The 16,827-nt window shown below is 43.3% G+C and overlaps 1 protein-coding gene and 1 pseudogene across 2 annotated transcripts in view; both read right to left on the minus strand.

The window, feature by feature from the left end:
- The window catches only part of gtf3c1 (general transcription factor IIIC subunit 1), a 47,015-nt gene extending 46,142 nt beyond the window's left edge, over positions 1-873 (minus strand). Inside the window, exon 1 of the mRNA XM_080722012.1 lies at positions 423-873. Coding sequence (XP_080578138.1) covers positions 423-643 — 221 coding nt within the window. The 5' untranslated portion in view covers positions 644-873. The remainder of the gene's footprint in view (positions 1-422) is intronic.
- Positions 874-2,951: 2,078 nt separating this feature from the next.
- LOC308281415 (axin-1-like) lies at positions 2,952-15,993 on the minus strand (annotated as a pseudogene). The gene is made up of 13 exons (XR_013963332.1): positions 15,958-15,993; positions 13,673-14,357; positions 13,190-13,383; positions 12,803-12,952; positions 12,062-12,199; positions 11,823-11,919; positions 10,356-10,493; positions 9,611-10,016; positions 8,172-8,352; positions 7,895-8,074; positions 6,517-6,819; positions 6,147-6,296; positions 2,952-5,592 (listed from the first exon to the last, which is right to left on the minus strand). The product of XR_013963332.1 is annotated as an axin-1-like (transcript).
- Positions 15,994-16,827: the final 834 nt, after the last annotated feature.

Here is a 16,827-nt window from a genome sequence, read left to right on the forward strand (position 1 = left end):
TATCACCCTCCCATAATATATCAAGTTGTCAAATCTCTGTGCATAATAGTATGCAAGAGTGAGTCAATTTAAGTAATTTGACTCAGTTACTACACATAATTATGTTTTTATTTCGTTACTATTTATTATTTGAACAGCCGTAGACCAATATGGAATCTACACTAGTGTAGCGTTCGACCTAGCACCACCGGGAGGCGAACCCGGGCCGCTACTATTACAAGGCACGTACGTTACCAGTCTACTAAAAAGCGGGGCTAGGTAGTGGAGAGTAACACAGCACCCTATATAGTAGCTCTGGTCCACAGTGGACCAGGGCTACTAAGCCTAAGCTCATCCTGGCAAATTATACTAAAAATGATTTCATGATACTTAGTGATTGTGATTCCAATAAGAATCTGACGTGTCACCTCTCTCTCTCTCACCTGTCAACGACTACAACATCATCCCTCTCCTTTGGGAGTGCATAGAAGCTCAGGTCACAGTTGTTGACCAGCGCCTTCCAGATGAACTCCTTGGTGAGCGGGTCTAGTGTGAGGGGGAACGGGGGGCTCCTGGCCTCCAGGCGGACCCACAGAGAGGGGATGGTGATCCCGTCCAGACCCTCCAGCGCCACCTCATTCTCCACTATGCTCAGCGCGTCCATGGCATGGCTTTTGGCTAAGCTAACGGCGTTAGCTGGTCTGAAAGATTAGCATGTAAACAACCAATCCGCCAAAAAAAATAAGTCAAATTGTCTCAAAAAATGCTTTCGCGGTTTTGCGCGACCAGGGCGGATAAATATTCGCGAGCTAGATTTTTTCCCCCCCGAAACGGTTAGCCAACGGAGGACAAAAATAAAATAAACATGTTCACATTCACAATTTACTGCAAGCAAAAGTTCCTGTGTTGTGTGTTCACGTCATGGTTCAACTTCGACCTTACGTCCTACGTCATCATTGGGGCTAAAAAGGCAGATCCCATTCGCGAAGAGAAAAGATCCCATCGCCCGGGATCATGTCAGTACTTCACCCATTTTCAACATAGAATAACTTTATATTATAATAATTATTGTTGTATTTTATAATTGGGGGGGCGGTGATTGATTGAAGACTTTAGAAAAAATACTGCTTTTCCCCTTCTTTTGTTATTGATGATTTCCTTTTAGGGGTGGCATAGTTGAATGGTTAGGGAGCCCGCCTGCCTGGGGAACCTGGGTTGTCCCTGGTTCGATTCCAGGCCAGGATAGTTAGTTAATAAGTTTCAATGTACAGGACTTCAAAAATAGATTATTTGTATGCTCATAGAACCCACCTTGTGTACTATTCTTATTGCTCTCTTTTGTATTATGGTTAATGGATTAAGGTTGCTAATGTATGCGTTTCCCCACACTTCCAAGCAGTAGGACAGATATTGTAGTAAGCGTATTGTATTGTACAGGGTCAGTGTTAGTACAGGCAATCTAAGAAAAAAAATGGGCCAACCTTGAACAAATTGCAACACAAACTCTTTCAACTTTTTTTCTTTCATAAATATGTTAGTAGGCTAATAACATATCAAAAGTCCTAAGAAATCCAAGTGGTGGAACATAGTGAAAAATGCTGAAATAGGTGATGTCACAATTCCCCATTGACGCCCATGTTAAAAATTGATTTATGGAAGTGTTCTTAGCTGTTGTCCAAAGAAAAGGTTCAATACTTTCCAGAATAGAAACTGTGTTGGATGCAGTAAATTGATTTTTCAAAGGGAAATTGTTAATATTATAGCCATTTTGTGAGAAAGAGACAAACTTCACCCAAGAGAAAATCGGAAATATTCTTTATGAATGCAATAAAAGGTAAAACTACATTATACAAAACTTTAAAGTTATAAAAGCAATGTTGTCATTATATTTAAAATATTCATCATCATCATCATCATCATCATCAGTTTCAATCAGACATGTGTTTGCACACCCCATGTCTTTGCAGTTTGCACATGCAACTGCTTCTTGCAAGTGCACCTCAGACTACTGCAGTCTGTCTTGCAGGTTTATCTGATGACCTGTAGCAGTTCCTGTGGAGCTGGAGGTATGTCTGTCTGGACAGGGACAAGCCCCCCATCATTCTCTTCCCATCCCCATTCTTGCGGCACTAGGTAGTACACACGGAGACTGTGATACTTTATTGCTGCTGCAGCTGTAGGTGGCAGACTCTCTGGCTTTACAGCTTGAGATGTGCTAGTAGCCACCTATGGGCTGGCCTGTCTGTAGATTTAGCTATCGAACAGGTGCTCATGAGGAGTATGAAAACCAGTGGTGGCCTCACAAGAGGGCGAGGGATGCCAGAGCAGAAACGTTTGATATGGCTGCTCTCCATGCCAGCTTGTGCTGAAGTCAACCTTGCAATGCAAGAGCTGACAGGGGTGAACCATCATCCATCACCAGACCCTCATCCCTGCATCTCTGCTCGCCTCACCTGAACAAGGATCTGCAAACACATCACTGGTAACTTTTGCATTATCATTGCTGCCAGTCAGCTGGAAACCTTGCATGTCCAAAACTGTTCCCTTTTTATATTTTTTTTCTTTTTATTTCTTCAAGTGACATTTTATGTGCAACAACCTGAAACTAAAGACAAAGTCCTTCCTCTAACTACTCTAGAAAAGAGTTAACTGGTCAATGGGAATGAGGGAATATACAGTTTAAGAGGGAAAAGGAATGCACTTGACATGGAGGGTTGACAAAATATTATACACATACTGTACATATTTGACCAAAATAAACAGGAGAAAAGGTTAGATTTATTCATTGTCTTTATTACGAAGTACCTTTTTTTTAAAAGAAATGTACAAGTGGAACCAGCACATTGACATGGTTGGTGTTTATCTTTCAAAAACAGAAACACCATGGACATGAGGTGCAGGTTTGAAGACATGTATGAAATGATAATGTACATATTTACAGCATAGCTATCCATAACAGAACTGATCACACATGATATTGTAAAAAAAAAAGAAAGAAAAAAAAAGAAAAGGCATTAAAAGCATGAACTGGTTCAATAAATTTAGACTTGCGTATATGATTTAAAGGCACTGTGTTTCACACAATTTGATGACACAACAGACGTTAATTATTGGTTTTGTCCATCTGAAAAAAATATTTGTGCTAATCACAAGAAACAACTCTTACAGTGTTGTTATTCATTCATTTCAGGGCATTCTTTCTACCAAGTCAGAAAAAATATACCAACAAAAGGGCCATAGCTGTTCACAACTAAACATTAAACAAAATAGACAATAATTCAACTCATCAGGAAAACATTCCATATAAAGAACATGCTTGGTGATTAAACTTTTTTTTTTTTATAAACAAATACATATTTAAAAAATTTCCATTTCATATTGAAGGCATAATGGGTTGAATTAAGGACAAATACATTTTTCCCCATTGTATCTTTTCCCTTACCAGGCCACACCCATGACAAATTCTATTTGACATTCCAGGAAGACCTCTTTGCCCTCTTAAGAGCACATTCATTAGTATCAGTACAGAAATTGTACAGACTTATTCTGGCCATCGACTATGGGTTAACTCACACTCAAAATAAAATGCGAGACGTTTTGCAGTCGAGTCATTTTCATCAAGCGACGCGGCCATTCGACAAAATATAAATTTGCCTTAAAAGTAACACTGAAGATCCTCATGGTGACAACTTATGAAGTGAATCCTTTAAACACAGAGAGAATGCAAGCAAGAAAACACCCCACATCAACAACGACGACGTACGTTCAGCTGTTAATTAGCTGGCATGACATGAATGTGTGTCATTTGGTCATGTATGGTGTTCTGGCTTCAAGGTCATTCTCTATTCTATTGAATTAGGTTGGGTGTAGATTAGATTTGCTGTAGTGTTTAAACTCACATTTACAATTTGGACATTTGGGGAAGGGAGCAGCAGAAGATTCCTGTAATGTTTGAGTTGAAACATTACATTGGACACAGAGGGAATTCATTGTACAGATGTGAAACAAAAAGGTAGGCATACCCAATATGCTCTTTGGCAGGGTTCAGGAATATACACAGTCACGCACACACCCACACTCTCTCACTCACACGCACGCACACACACACACACACACACACACACACACACACACGCCTTGTAGATAGTAATGGCACTGGCTGGAAAGACAGGCAGGCACCTACATTGAGCTTGGAGTTAAGTAGACAGGGTATGAGTATAATTGAGAGGTGCAAAATAACATAATGTGATCATCTGGAGTGAATAAGACACTATGTTCCAGGTCCAGGGTGGCAGGTATATAGTGAACACCACCCTTTCCATAATAATCAAAGAATGGAATTGAAAACTGTGGCTACAGCTACTCTGTTTTTCAAATTCATCGTCGGGTAGAACACAAGGGCACATCCCAATGTAAACAATATAGAATTGGGGTACAGGATACGGGTCGCCGGGTCGGGTATAAGGGGGGAGGGAGCCCTAAAAGGACTAACAACTACATTCCAAATTTAACATACAGAAATATACAACAGCAAATTGAGATCTGACACGACTCGAGTGTAGGGTGTTAACACCTAATAGTACCTGCCCTGTACACAATGCTAATAAAATGAGAACACATAGTAAGGATACTTGCTCTGTATGCGCAGCATCATATCAAAAATATGTAGCTTTGGTAAACAAGTTATGTACGGTAGAGAACTGCTGTCATTGAACACAATGGTGTGATACAATCACTACATGACATCTATGAGTCAGGGGCGAGTGTTCCTGTTATGAGGCCATGACGTAAACAAGAGGAGAGGCAGGCAAAGTTCTGTTAAAAAATAAAAAAATAAAGGGGGGAGGGGGATTATCCCTCTCCTCTTGCACACTAGCTGATCAGGAACAGAGTGTGGAAGGCAGCAAGACTCCAGAATGGAACATAGCTGCAGTATTTACTGTCCCAAGCACCGTTTAGTCACCATGGTAATGTAGCAGCATCAGTAATGGTCTGCGGAGGAGGGATTCCTCCAGTCAGAGCACTGGAAGTGGAAGACTAGTTTAACCTCTCCCTCCAGCCATCCCTCACCCCGTCCACCCAACGTAGTGAACACGGAAGACTGGTTAGATTCTAGCTTTTTCAACAGTCCTCCTGTAATATACCCACTAGAGACAAAATGACAGATGAAATACACTTGTGTTCCATTCCTCCCCTCCTCTTCCATCCACCAAGCGGTAGTTATGAGTGAATGCACAAACGCCTCAACCGCTCGAGACCAAACAACCCTGCTCTCCATTCTCCACGCATTGCTTGTCTATAAGATGCCTCCTCCTAGTATCGCTTCTTCCTTTGCACGTTCCAGTTTCCATCTGTCCACTTTCTGTCGCTCAAATTCCTCGTTGTGGCTCAGTCTTTATTCCCAAGTCGTCAGGCTTCTCCCCTTCTGAGATCCTCCTTGTGCGGGTGTTATCTCCTTTTCCAATGTCCATTTCCGCTTCCCGTTCTCAGTCAACCTTCTCCACCTTCCCGATGATCTTCTCTTCGAAGATAGGCAAGATGGCGTCATCCTCACGAACCTCCTCGAACACCACCCCGCAGTCGAACTCGTCGCTCACCTTTTTGAAGTAGAACCTACACGCACGCAGACAAACACAAAGTTAACACAATTCATAGTGGCATCTAGGGATTGGACGATACGCAATATTATCGTTATCATGATAAAAAACACTCACGATAATCGTATCGTGGAGATTTAATTTATCATGATATCGCCCTCCGTCATGCACTGGGATCAATTCATCTTTTATTTCCCAAGCTGCATATCTGGTACCTCTTAAACCCTCTATAATTGGTCAAATGTACTTATAATATATGTACTTGATACATCCTTTTTTCATTCTCTATCAAATGTCTTTGCCAAAAAATAGCCGATCTGCTATTTTTTGGCAAATGTTCCGCCCAAGGATAATGGATTTTGATTATCGCGATAATATCGTAAATCGCGATTTCTTTGGTCACAATAATCGTGATATGAAATTTTCATATCGTCCCATCCCTAGTGGCATCCTCATATCTTCTTCAAATACTTCAGTGAGACATTTTGAAAAGTACACATCTTTCAAAAAGGCACAACATTAAATCGATGCTCAAGTTTATTTGGATTTATTTTTGTTTTAAATTCTCACCTGTAGAGGCCCTTTTTGGTAAGCAGCTCCTTGAACTGGCCTAATGTCACCACGCGCCCTTTGACTGAAGTCCGGTATGGGATTGGCTCTCCACAAAAATAGTACGCTACCGTCACATTCTCACACACCTGCCTTTTGCCAGACTTATGCCTAAGGGAAAGAAGGAAGGTCCATGTCAGAATATACAAACTACAATGGACATATGTAGAGGAAGAAAAGCACTGGAGCAAACTCTGTCAATTAAAGCCTTTTTTATTTACACGGTGCAGGCAAATAACGTGACAACCTTTCGATTGCATAACTTATTCATCAGGTCATAAATGGACATGTACACGTTCACATGCATACACATAATGGACAAAAATCCTACCTCTGTTTGGCCTGCAATATTGCGTTCCTCCTCCTTTCCTCTTCCAGCCTCCGCCTAGCCTCCTCCAGCTGGGTGAGTGGGTTGGGAGCTGGATTGGGGGGCATGGCTGGGTCCTGGATGAAAGGATGCGAGGGCTGGACCTGGGCGGATGACGAGCAGGGGATGGAGGGCGAGACCAATGACGAGGGGTTGTTCCGCAACTGGGCAGAAACCCAGGGGTGGACGGCCCCTGGACGCTCCACTGAGGTTGGCCTTGGGGACTCTGAACTGCCAGTTGTCCTCCTGGAGCCACTTGTGCTACCACTGGGGGGGAGAGAGAGAGAAGGAATGAGGATTAGGGATGGGACGATAATCATTATTATCGTTTATCGTGATAAAGAAAAACACACAATAATCGTATCGTGGTTTATTGTGGAATTATCCTCTGTGGTATCAATTCACCTTTTATTTGCCGAGCTGCATATTTCGCTGAGCTCTGGTGCCATTTAAAATGAGCCAAAAATATCTGATCTGCAAGCTCACAACATGTCGCAATTTGAAGCGGTGTGAGCTTGTAGATCAGCTATTTTTTTTTGCAAATGTTCCACCCCAGGATAATGGATGTTGGGGATATTTTGATAATCAAGATAATATTGTAAAATGTTTTGGTCACAATAATCGTGAAATTAAATCTTCATAATGTCCCATCACTAATGAGGATGTGCTGAAATTGAACAGTGAACAAGAAACCGGTTACTAAAAAACACTTTTTCTCTTTTATTAATAACTCAAAAGGCCCTCATCTCATTGGTCTTATCTAATTGTTTGGTTTCATATTCAAAAAGAAGGTCAACTACAGTAGCAGGCTCATATTCAGGGGTGCACATAACTAGTGCGCATGCGTGGTCGAAATAAATGTTGCGCGGCAGATCAAACAAAAAGAGGCACCGGGACCAACAATTTATGTATAGCGTCAAGTTACTAGCTCTGGTGGCATGCACTTCAAATGTCTATCTATTTCCTGTAAAACTAGTGTTAACTAATCATTACAAGTTTGAAATCTGCCATTTTAAAGGAAGTCTGTTTCTGTTTAAACCAACCAAGCTGCTGCTCCATGATGAATTAAACCAGAACCCACGTGGATTAAACGCAATAGTTTTGGTTCAAAATTACGATATGAAAACCATGCGATTGTGGCGTACACGTACACACTTTGGAAGTTGCATTAAACCTCTGCAGCATTAGGTGAGTGGAATTTGAATGCTCATTTTGCCCATGGCAAATTTGACGTGCGATTGCAGGAGGAGCCATCTCTATCTCCTGAGCCACGATGCAAGTTACAATTGCCATGCCATGTGCAAGAAAGAATTTATAGGGATGTCATGTACATGGAACGGACCTGTGTGTGCTCTTCTTGTGTCTGAGTGCCTCCCCCTCCATCATCCACTGCAGAATCTTCTGGTTTCTCTCCATGTCCTCCAATGGTACCTGGGCTTCCACACCGCGGCCGCCCTCATCACCTTTACCAGACAACTCAGTCTTCTTACAGCCCCGCCTTGATAGCGTGCTACCTTTACTACTGCAATACAGACAAAAGACACAAGTTTAGGTCATCTAAATACCGAGGAGAGCACACTTACTGACCTGATTAATGTACACATGAGATTACAACCAACCTGTTGCCCATTCCCTCAAGCGTGCTGGCTCCTGCGCCATCTGCATAGTTGCGACCCCCCCTCCCCGCATACTGGTTGGCTGGGTCTCCATTCCAGAGAAGGTTGGCCTGGGGCCGTGACCCTGACTCTTCCTGGCCCTCTCTTCCTCTGTGGTGGTACAGCTGCTTGTGGTGATGTGCCCCTGTGACAGACAACAATGACAGGTTCATGAGGGCATGTTGGATCCACTTTCAGCAAATAGATTTCCACTAGTTAAATCACTAATCACTTAGATCACACCACTGGCTGCACCTCTTCTTCAGGCACGTGCCGTCTTTTGTTGATTCACATGCAACCCCCTTTCATTGAGTTGGCTCTTACTTGTAGCCCCCCCCCCAATTACAAAGGTTTTTTCAAAATATTTTTGGGTCTTTTCTGCCTTTATCGATAGTACAGTGAAGATGGACAGGAAATGATGGGGCTGTTAAGTCTGACATCATTTTGTAGGCAGAGGAGAACTTTTGGGGCCAAAAGGCCCCAGCGCCCGTGAATCTTTTTACTATTTACTAATTTCTCTTCTCTTTGTTGTTGAAAGGAAAGTGGTAAAATTATACTTTAGTCGTTATTTTTGTCTCAGATCTGTTGAAATAGCGAGGGACAGATATTGACAATAAATCTGCTTGGAGGTCTGACTACAAAATGATGTCACGGCTTAAAAGCCCCATAGTCGTGGACTCACCGTTCGGCTGCATCAGAGCCTATATACTGTATGTTAACGTAACCATTCAGCCATCGGTGCCCCCTAAACATTTTCTCAATATCTCAGATTACCCATTTCAGATTTAAAGCGACAAATTTCACAGAGAGTTTGCATGCCTTAGTGTTGTGTGTTAAATCGAAAGGATGAGTGTTAAGTTAAAAGGATGAGTGGTTATCCTGAAAGGCTCAGTCAGAATGGGCACGCGTTCTGAATAATGATGGATATGGCACAGAAGTATGTCTATACCACTAGACAGTCTAGATATTAAGTCCAGGTGTCTCTGTATATACTGTACTGTAGGTTCACGTATTTTAAGAACTGTTCTGATTGACTTCACACTAGGCGCATGTAGGTCCCAATAATGTGCACCGTCTGGTTCATCGAATCTGCACTGCTCATTGCTCAAGTCTATGCGCTGAGCAGAGCACAGATTGGATCTTCGGGATTGGCCCACTCTAAACAGCCATGCATATCTTGTGAATCACTTGGCGGGTGCATTGCAGAGGAGCCAAGAAATGTCAGCGTTAAGTGTGAGGCCGATCAGATGAACGCTTCTCCAGAACTGGCCCGCACTGAGCTGCCACATGTTCTGAACTACAGTGAATGCCGAGAATGGCCACTGCACTATAGCACCATGTTCAAAATATAATATTTCGATTAGGGGGAAAATAAATACCCAAAACAAAAACAGTGCTCCTACCTTTGACCCCTGCAGCAGGCGGGCCGTGTACTCCCCCTCGGTGGGGAGGGTAGTGGGACGGTGGATAGTGATGCGGGGCGCTCCCTCCATCAGGAGAACGAGATGCCTTCGGGGGAGAGTGCCGCCCGCCTCCCAGACTGGCGTTGGTCGCCCCCGGCGACTGGCAGCCTGGCGTCTTCATTACGCGCTGCACATGCTCATCCAAGATGGACTCGGGGTCATCGTCGTGGGAATCCTCCATAGCAACCAGACCCCCGTAGGTGGCAGCCGTTGCCGTGTTGGCGTTGGTTTCCGAATAGCGGGCACCGTAGAGCGGCGGAAAAGAGGATGGGGGGAGGGAGAGTGGTATGCTGTGGGAGGACATCGAGGTCGCCACAGAGATGTCGGCGTCATCGCCCTCTTCCTCCTGTTTAGAAGTGTAAAGAAACATTCATTAGGAAAGGATAGTAAACCTTAGTGCGCGCTAGAGCTGGGCAATTAAAACATCTTAAAAACATGGGGTTATAAAACTAAAGTAAATAGTTACTTTTTTAAAGTAACTTGCCCAAATACTGGTTATAACACATGAGAATAATTGACTAAATGATTGATTAGTCTGATTAACCACATAACCCTGTGTTATATTTTATATAGGAGAATTGCCATTTTCGCTCCATCATTATCACACACACACACACACACACACACACACACACACACACACACACACACACACACACACACACACACACTTAATTATGCTCACCAGACGGACTCTCTTCAGCCTCTCCTCTAGTCTCTCCTGGGCTTCTCGCTCTCGTAGAACTGTCTCCAATCTGCTGATGAGCTCAGCTGCAAACCTCTCTGGCTCCACGTGGATGTCCTTTGGCATGCGGTACGTGCGCTGCATACAAACAAACACACACACACACACACACACACACACACACACACACACACACACACACACACACACACACACACACAAACATCTGCCATGAAACCCTCAAAAGTCACTTGCTGTAAATTAGATTCTAAATAAAAGAGAAGTTGACGCCATTTTACAGCTTACAGAAAGGTTCTCACTGCCCATTATTGAATCATCATCATTAACATCGACACATAATGGAATGATTTCCCAAACAAGCCTAAGCTTAAGGAGTTTTACGGCATTTGAATGAACAGTGAAAGTAGACTGAGAGACTTGAATAATTTGATTAATTCAAAGACTGAAAGAAGAGTGCCGCTCACATTTTCCTCACAAATAATATTAAGATACTTCAATATTACTTGTAAGGAAAACAAAGTTATGATTGCTTGCTTGTACATTTTGAAGTTGATAATATAAGAATGTAAACAATAGATTTTCCAGTAATTCTTAGTTACACCATCATGGTCAAATTGTTGTCAAAGGGGAGGGGGATTTCAAAACATCACAACGTAAATTAGCTCTTCTGTGCCGTAGACTATTGACGAATGCACACACAGAGAGGGAAAGAGCAAGAATCAGCGACAAAGAGAGAGACAGAGAAACTATAGTGAAAGACACAGTTTGTTTGACGTTACCTTTTCATTCCGTATTATTAGGATATGCAAAGATCTATGCTCTGCTCAGCGCATAGACTTGAGCAATGAGCAGTGCACCAAACACACACAAGGCATCACCAGCTTTTTGTGTACTTTAGAGGGACAAATCATACCAGCTTACTTTGATATCAAAATGTGTGCAAAATTTGCACAGGTTGGCAGGTCAGGTCTGTTATGTACAAGCTTACAACTCATCACAATGCTATCAGACAGATATGCACAAATTGCACAATTTGTCATTAAGATATGCATGTACAGCTGTAACGCAAAATGTATTTGAAAAACTGAAAATGCTGCCATTGCCTAATGTTTACTTCAACTGGATATGGCAAACAATAAAGGTTCAAATATTAATGAGAACGATTGCGTTCCTAGAAATAACACAAATCAAACCTCTAGCAAAGTGTAATATTGCTTTAATATTTTATTGTAGTTTTAACAGTGGTTATTACTTACAGCTGTGGTTCTCAAAGTGGACTCTCTAGGTTCCTTTATGGGGGTCTAAATTGACCCTTACAAGTAACTTTGACAGTGTACAAATGGAACCAATGTGTACACTGTCAAAGTTAAGGGGAGAACCACTGACTTACAGGTATGCTACGCTTGTACACAACACACATGGGGTTAAATCAATAGTATTACTCACAGGTATATGAGGTAGGGGCACACGTCCATTGGCTTTGGCACTTTCATGCATCTCTCTACGATGCTGCTTACGATATCTATATGGAGGAATACCATCTCTGCAAAGACACAAACACAAAGGAAAAAGATATACAGTAGTGTTAATATCAAGTCTGTCTATATCCACAAAACGTATACTGTAACTAATGAATGAAAGGAGTCCTCAACCCATTTCTGTAAATGTGTGTGTCTAGTACTTACACACTGCTGTCGGTCAGTGATAGCGTGTCTGCATCACTGGACATACTCTGTTGCTCACTGTCGTTAGCACTGGTTGCAGGAGCACGAGCGTAGCCCATGTTCACATAGTACGGGTTTACCGGCGGCTCTTTCCATGGCCTGACGGTGAAGAAACAGGAGATTGTGTGAACAATAACATCGTCATGAATCCACATGAAACACAAATCCACGCAACGCTACATTGTCTACGAAGCTACTGTTTAATCTGCAACACAATTTTATACAATATGTGGTGGGGGTCACTGCTTCATCTCTCAACTAAGGAGGGGTCCTTGGCCTGAAAAACATTCAAGACCCCTGGTATAATGTGTGTGTGGAAACTATTGTGGGGATCCTAAATATATAATTTGAATTGGTGGGGTTTATAAGTGTGTGTGTGTGGGTCAGTGGGTGGGTGAATGGGGGCGTACTTTGTGTATCTGTGTATAATTCTTTGTTTTTATTTAACGAGATGGGTGGAGCACCCAGAGTTTAACAATTATATATGAAATTGCTTTGGCTCTGTTACAATTCAAATAGTATTCACAATAACAACACCAATGCATTGACAGAATACTACTCCTTCAAAAAGGTAATCTGTGCAATAAATTAGAAATATTTCCGCAATAAAACTATGTATTATTTTATAGAATGTTCGCAGAGGCCAGAAATATGGCGGTTAAATTTCACAAACATTCCAGATTTTTCATGATGACCACACACCTGTACTCCCTGGTATCCGACCGTCTCCGGTTGGATGAGTTCCTCTGCGGTGCAGTCTCCATCAACAGTCTGTGAGTAAGTCTACTGGCTGGTGTGTCTCCACACTCCTCCTCTTCGTCCTCCCTTTCCCTCAATCCCCCTCCACCGCATCTAGGATAAAATTACATTGTAATTAGCATATATCATATATCGGCACATGCACATAAGCATTGAGGATCCTTTTTTTTTGGGTACTTACAATTTGTTAACTTTACAGGAAACATTCATTATCTGCTCCTTTTGAAGTTAAGAAAACATTCAAAGCATTTGATGCTTAGCCAAAAACAGGCGAGAAACAGGCACATTGTGCTAATTGTACAGCAACACCAAGTCCCTAATTCAACTAACCTCCACTCTTCATCCTCAGCAAGCGTAGGTAAGTACCCCGGAACAGGCTTGGGTGTCCCTGAAGAAGGGCTCTGATCACTGGGGTTAGGCTTGGGGCTCTCCCCTCCCGTCCGAGTGTACTCCAGATATAGATCAGACTTGAGGAACAAAGGGTAGGTGTTCTCTTCCATGGTGGTCTGGATCTCTGTCTGGGCCTGGGATGAACACGCACATTTCACTTAACTGTACTTGACATTGCCCTACCATTTCATGAGAGGGTCAAAATACAATCATCGTAGGAAATGTACCAGTTGCCAGTTCTTTGTCACAACCACATGCTTTGTTGGCAAATTCTTTAAATGTTACCAGTAACTGTATAAATAAAACTGTGTAAATTGGAAAATATTAAGCATTAAAAAATCGAATGCATTAGTTAGAAGATATGGTGGCCTTTTCCATACCACAAATTCTCTTATTCATTCACAACGATCATGTCTCACTCACCTGTTCGAACATGGCAGGGTCTGGATGTGGCCTCACCACACAATCTCTGATGAAGCTCTTTGTGGCTGGCTTGATCTGTCTGGATACAATCCCACTACCATCTACAATGTACTTCCTGTAAATGGCCTTGGCCAGCTTAGCCCTCTTCTCCTGACTGGTCTTTCGGAACCCCGAGCAGGCGAACCAGAAGTCAAGAAGGTCCGCGCACCCTTCCTGGCACAGGAAGTTACGGAACAGCTGTATTCCTTCCTGGTCGTCCAGTAGGGAATGAAGGGACTCGGCCCACTTCAGGTAAGGTGGTGTTGGCGAAGCCGATCCTTCGGGTTCATATCCCAAGTCCAGGTCAGGGCGCCGGGGGGTTGCGGACGATGAGGATGGCGTGTAGCTAGGCAGATCGGCCATTTTAGATGAGGAGGAAGATGGGGGGTGGTAGAGGGTCTGGGAGAGAATGTTTGGACGGGTGCAAGCTGACTGGACCGGGGGGCCCAAGTCAGATCCCTCCTCACCGGGGACAGGGGGCCGTGGAGCATCTTCTGTAAAGTGGGCGGGGCCCCCCAGGGAGGCCACAACCCCACCCCGGTACCCAATTCCATGTAATTCTCTGACGACACTCATGTCTCTGATTCCAAGACGCAGAGGTCAGATCTTCCCCTCTAGCAAAGATGCTGCTGACAAACAATTCTCCCTAAGAAAAGAGCAAAAGAGAAGTGATTGATACACAAATAGGGGAGATATCAGTGAAAGATCAGTGACATTATGCTAAATAAATAAAGATGTGCCCACTGCCCATCATCACCTCTGCTTTCTCTCCGGTCTCCGCTAAAGACTATTACCTCCATCATCAAACCAAACCATGGAAGAATGTGACAATAACAGCTATTGTGAACAATTGTTCATAATGTTTGGCCTTGACCAACATTAACACAGAATAACTTTAGAGCTGCAGTCATGTTAACGATACAACGTTAGCTACACATTAATAAACATAGTGATGTAACTACACGTTTGTTAACATAAGTGTCCGATTATTTGTTTATACTCTCCAAGTCCGAGTTACTTGCTGGTAGCTAGCTAGCAAGCCACAAAATGAATCAAAAAGATATATCTCAGTGGGGGCTGTGTAAGCAGTAGATTGGCAGGTGATGGCCAGCAAGAGCATTAGTTTATCTTGCCAGACAGTCTAGCGAATGGGCTAAATGTTAGCAGGTGGCAAAACAAGACTGAAATTCCACGTGAGACGAGATCACTTGCCAACCAAGGAGCAGCTAACGTTAACTAGCTAGCCAACCTTAAAAAAGACCAATGCCACCAGCAGTGCCACGGTGCTTTGAAGTGAGAATCTCATTCATCTTGGCCTGCAAAGACGGTGGGGGGATGGGTATAGAAACAAACTCTACAACCACACACAAGACGGGCCCCTGTGTGTGTGTGTGTGTGTGTGTGTGTGTGTGTGTGTGTGTGGCATTAGTTTAAAACCACCACACTTCAGCAGCACCAACGACTTTTCACGTTTCGTCCACACTACGCCGAAACTAGTCTCCAGTAATGGCTGCACTAGTTATAACCTTAACACATCACTGGGGACAGAGATCAAACAACAGAAGAAAGCGAGGGCACGTTTTTTTTTCCTTCACCCTGTTGGCTGCGGTTGGCCGCAGCGCCAGCTAGCCTAGAAACTCTAAGATACCAAGGTTCGGCCAGTGACGTCACAAAGTAACGTGCGTGTGTTTAGCCTAGTGTTGTTTCATGGGGCCCTAGCCGGCCGGGTACAACGAAACGTCAATAACAACACACGATGATATTATTACTCAAATTACTCTTTCAATGTATTGCTAGAAATATATACAACACAACCTTAAATGACAATGATCGCTAGCTAGCACACTTGGGGAGTTTATGTACGCCACACGCTTTTAACAACCCGCTTCACTGCACAACATTAGCGAAAACATCCGATCTTCAAACGCACAAGTCACAACGCATCGCGAAGCGGTTGTCAGCTCGTGCATCGGCTATTTTTAAAAGTTACAAGCGAATGAAAAGGTTGCCGAAAAACGCCGGCGTTAAATTTGGTTGCTTATATAAATCGCGTCGTTTTAGACCAGACTAGCGCGCTTTTGCGTTACAATTTGGGGAAAAAGCACTTCCGCCAGATGGCGCTTACTTGTGACCTCGCCGACGAATCCTTGGCATCGCAACGCTCGCAGCTCGATAGCCTTGTTAGCTAGTTTTGTTAGCTCGCTACGTGAAACGTCTCATGTTTTTCATCAAAGTGCGCTTCCTACCGTCTCTGAAAGCCCGCTCCCCGTAATCCGCTGCATTGGGGATACTGGCGCGAGCTGTGCGGTCCAAAACGCGGCATAAGGACAGCTTTCAGATGGGAAACATATGAAGGAAAACAGCCCCGTCGTCTTGCCCTTAGCTCCCCATGGTGGTGGGTCTCTGCGAGAGCAATAATACACAGACGGACGGAGCTGGGGGAGAAGACGTGCGTGCACGTAGTGCCGTGCGTGTGTGTGTGTGTGTGTGTGTGGGGTGCTACGGGCGTAGAACCAGCATGGTTAGAAGAGATACACTACTAGTAGTATGGGTGCTGTGCTTCTCAAACTTTTTAAAGCTCGAGACCCAAAAGAGATTAGACGTTTGCCCCGGGATCCAAACTATTCGGGGCTATTTTCTAAACCTAACCCCCCCCCTTCTTTTATTTCTTCACGAAATTACTGACAAAATACATTAATTTTGTTTTAAATCCAGGGAAATATTCATTTCATGGGTAATAATTACAATAATAATAATTAAAAAAAATGAATAATAAAAAAAATGAAGGGACCCATAAAAATGTGTCCACGACCCACAAATGGGCCCCGACCCAGTGTTTGGGAAACAGTGCACTATATGGCTGTGCTTCTCAAACTTTCTCATGTCAAGCAGGACCCCCAATTTACAAATGAATGTGTGTTTGGCCGCGAACCCTCGTCCGAAAATGTTTTGTGCTAGGGATTTGTGTTGTTTCTTTTTCAAATAGCCAGCATTTATGTAGTTCAACTAGGCTACATGTGGAACCCCATGTGGTCCCCTGACCCCACTTTGAGAACCACTGCACTCATGTTTATTATTAAATAATAGCTATGACACTGACACGTTACAGATACAGA

The sequence above is a fragment of the Nannobrachium achirus genome, assembly GCF_963921795.1.
Source record: "Nannobrachium achirus genome assembly, chromosome: 3".
Classification (NCBI taxonomy): Eukaryota; Metazoa; Chordata; class Actinopteri; order Myctophiformes; family Myctophidae; genus Nannobrachium; species Nannobrachium achirus.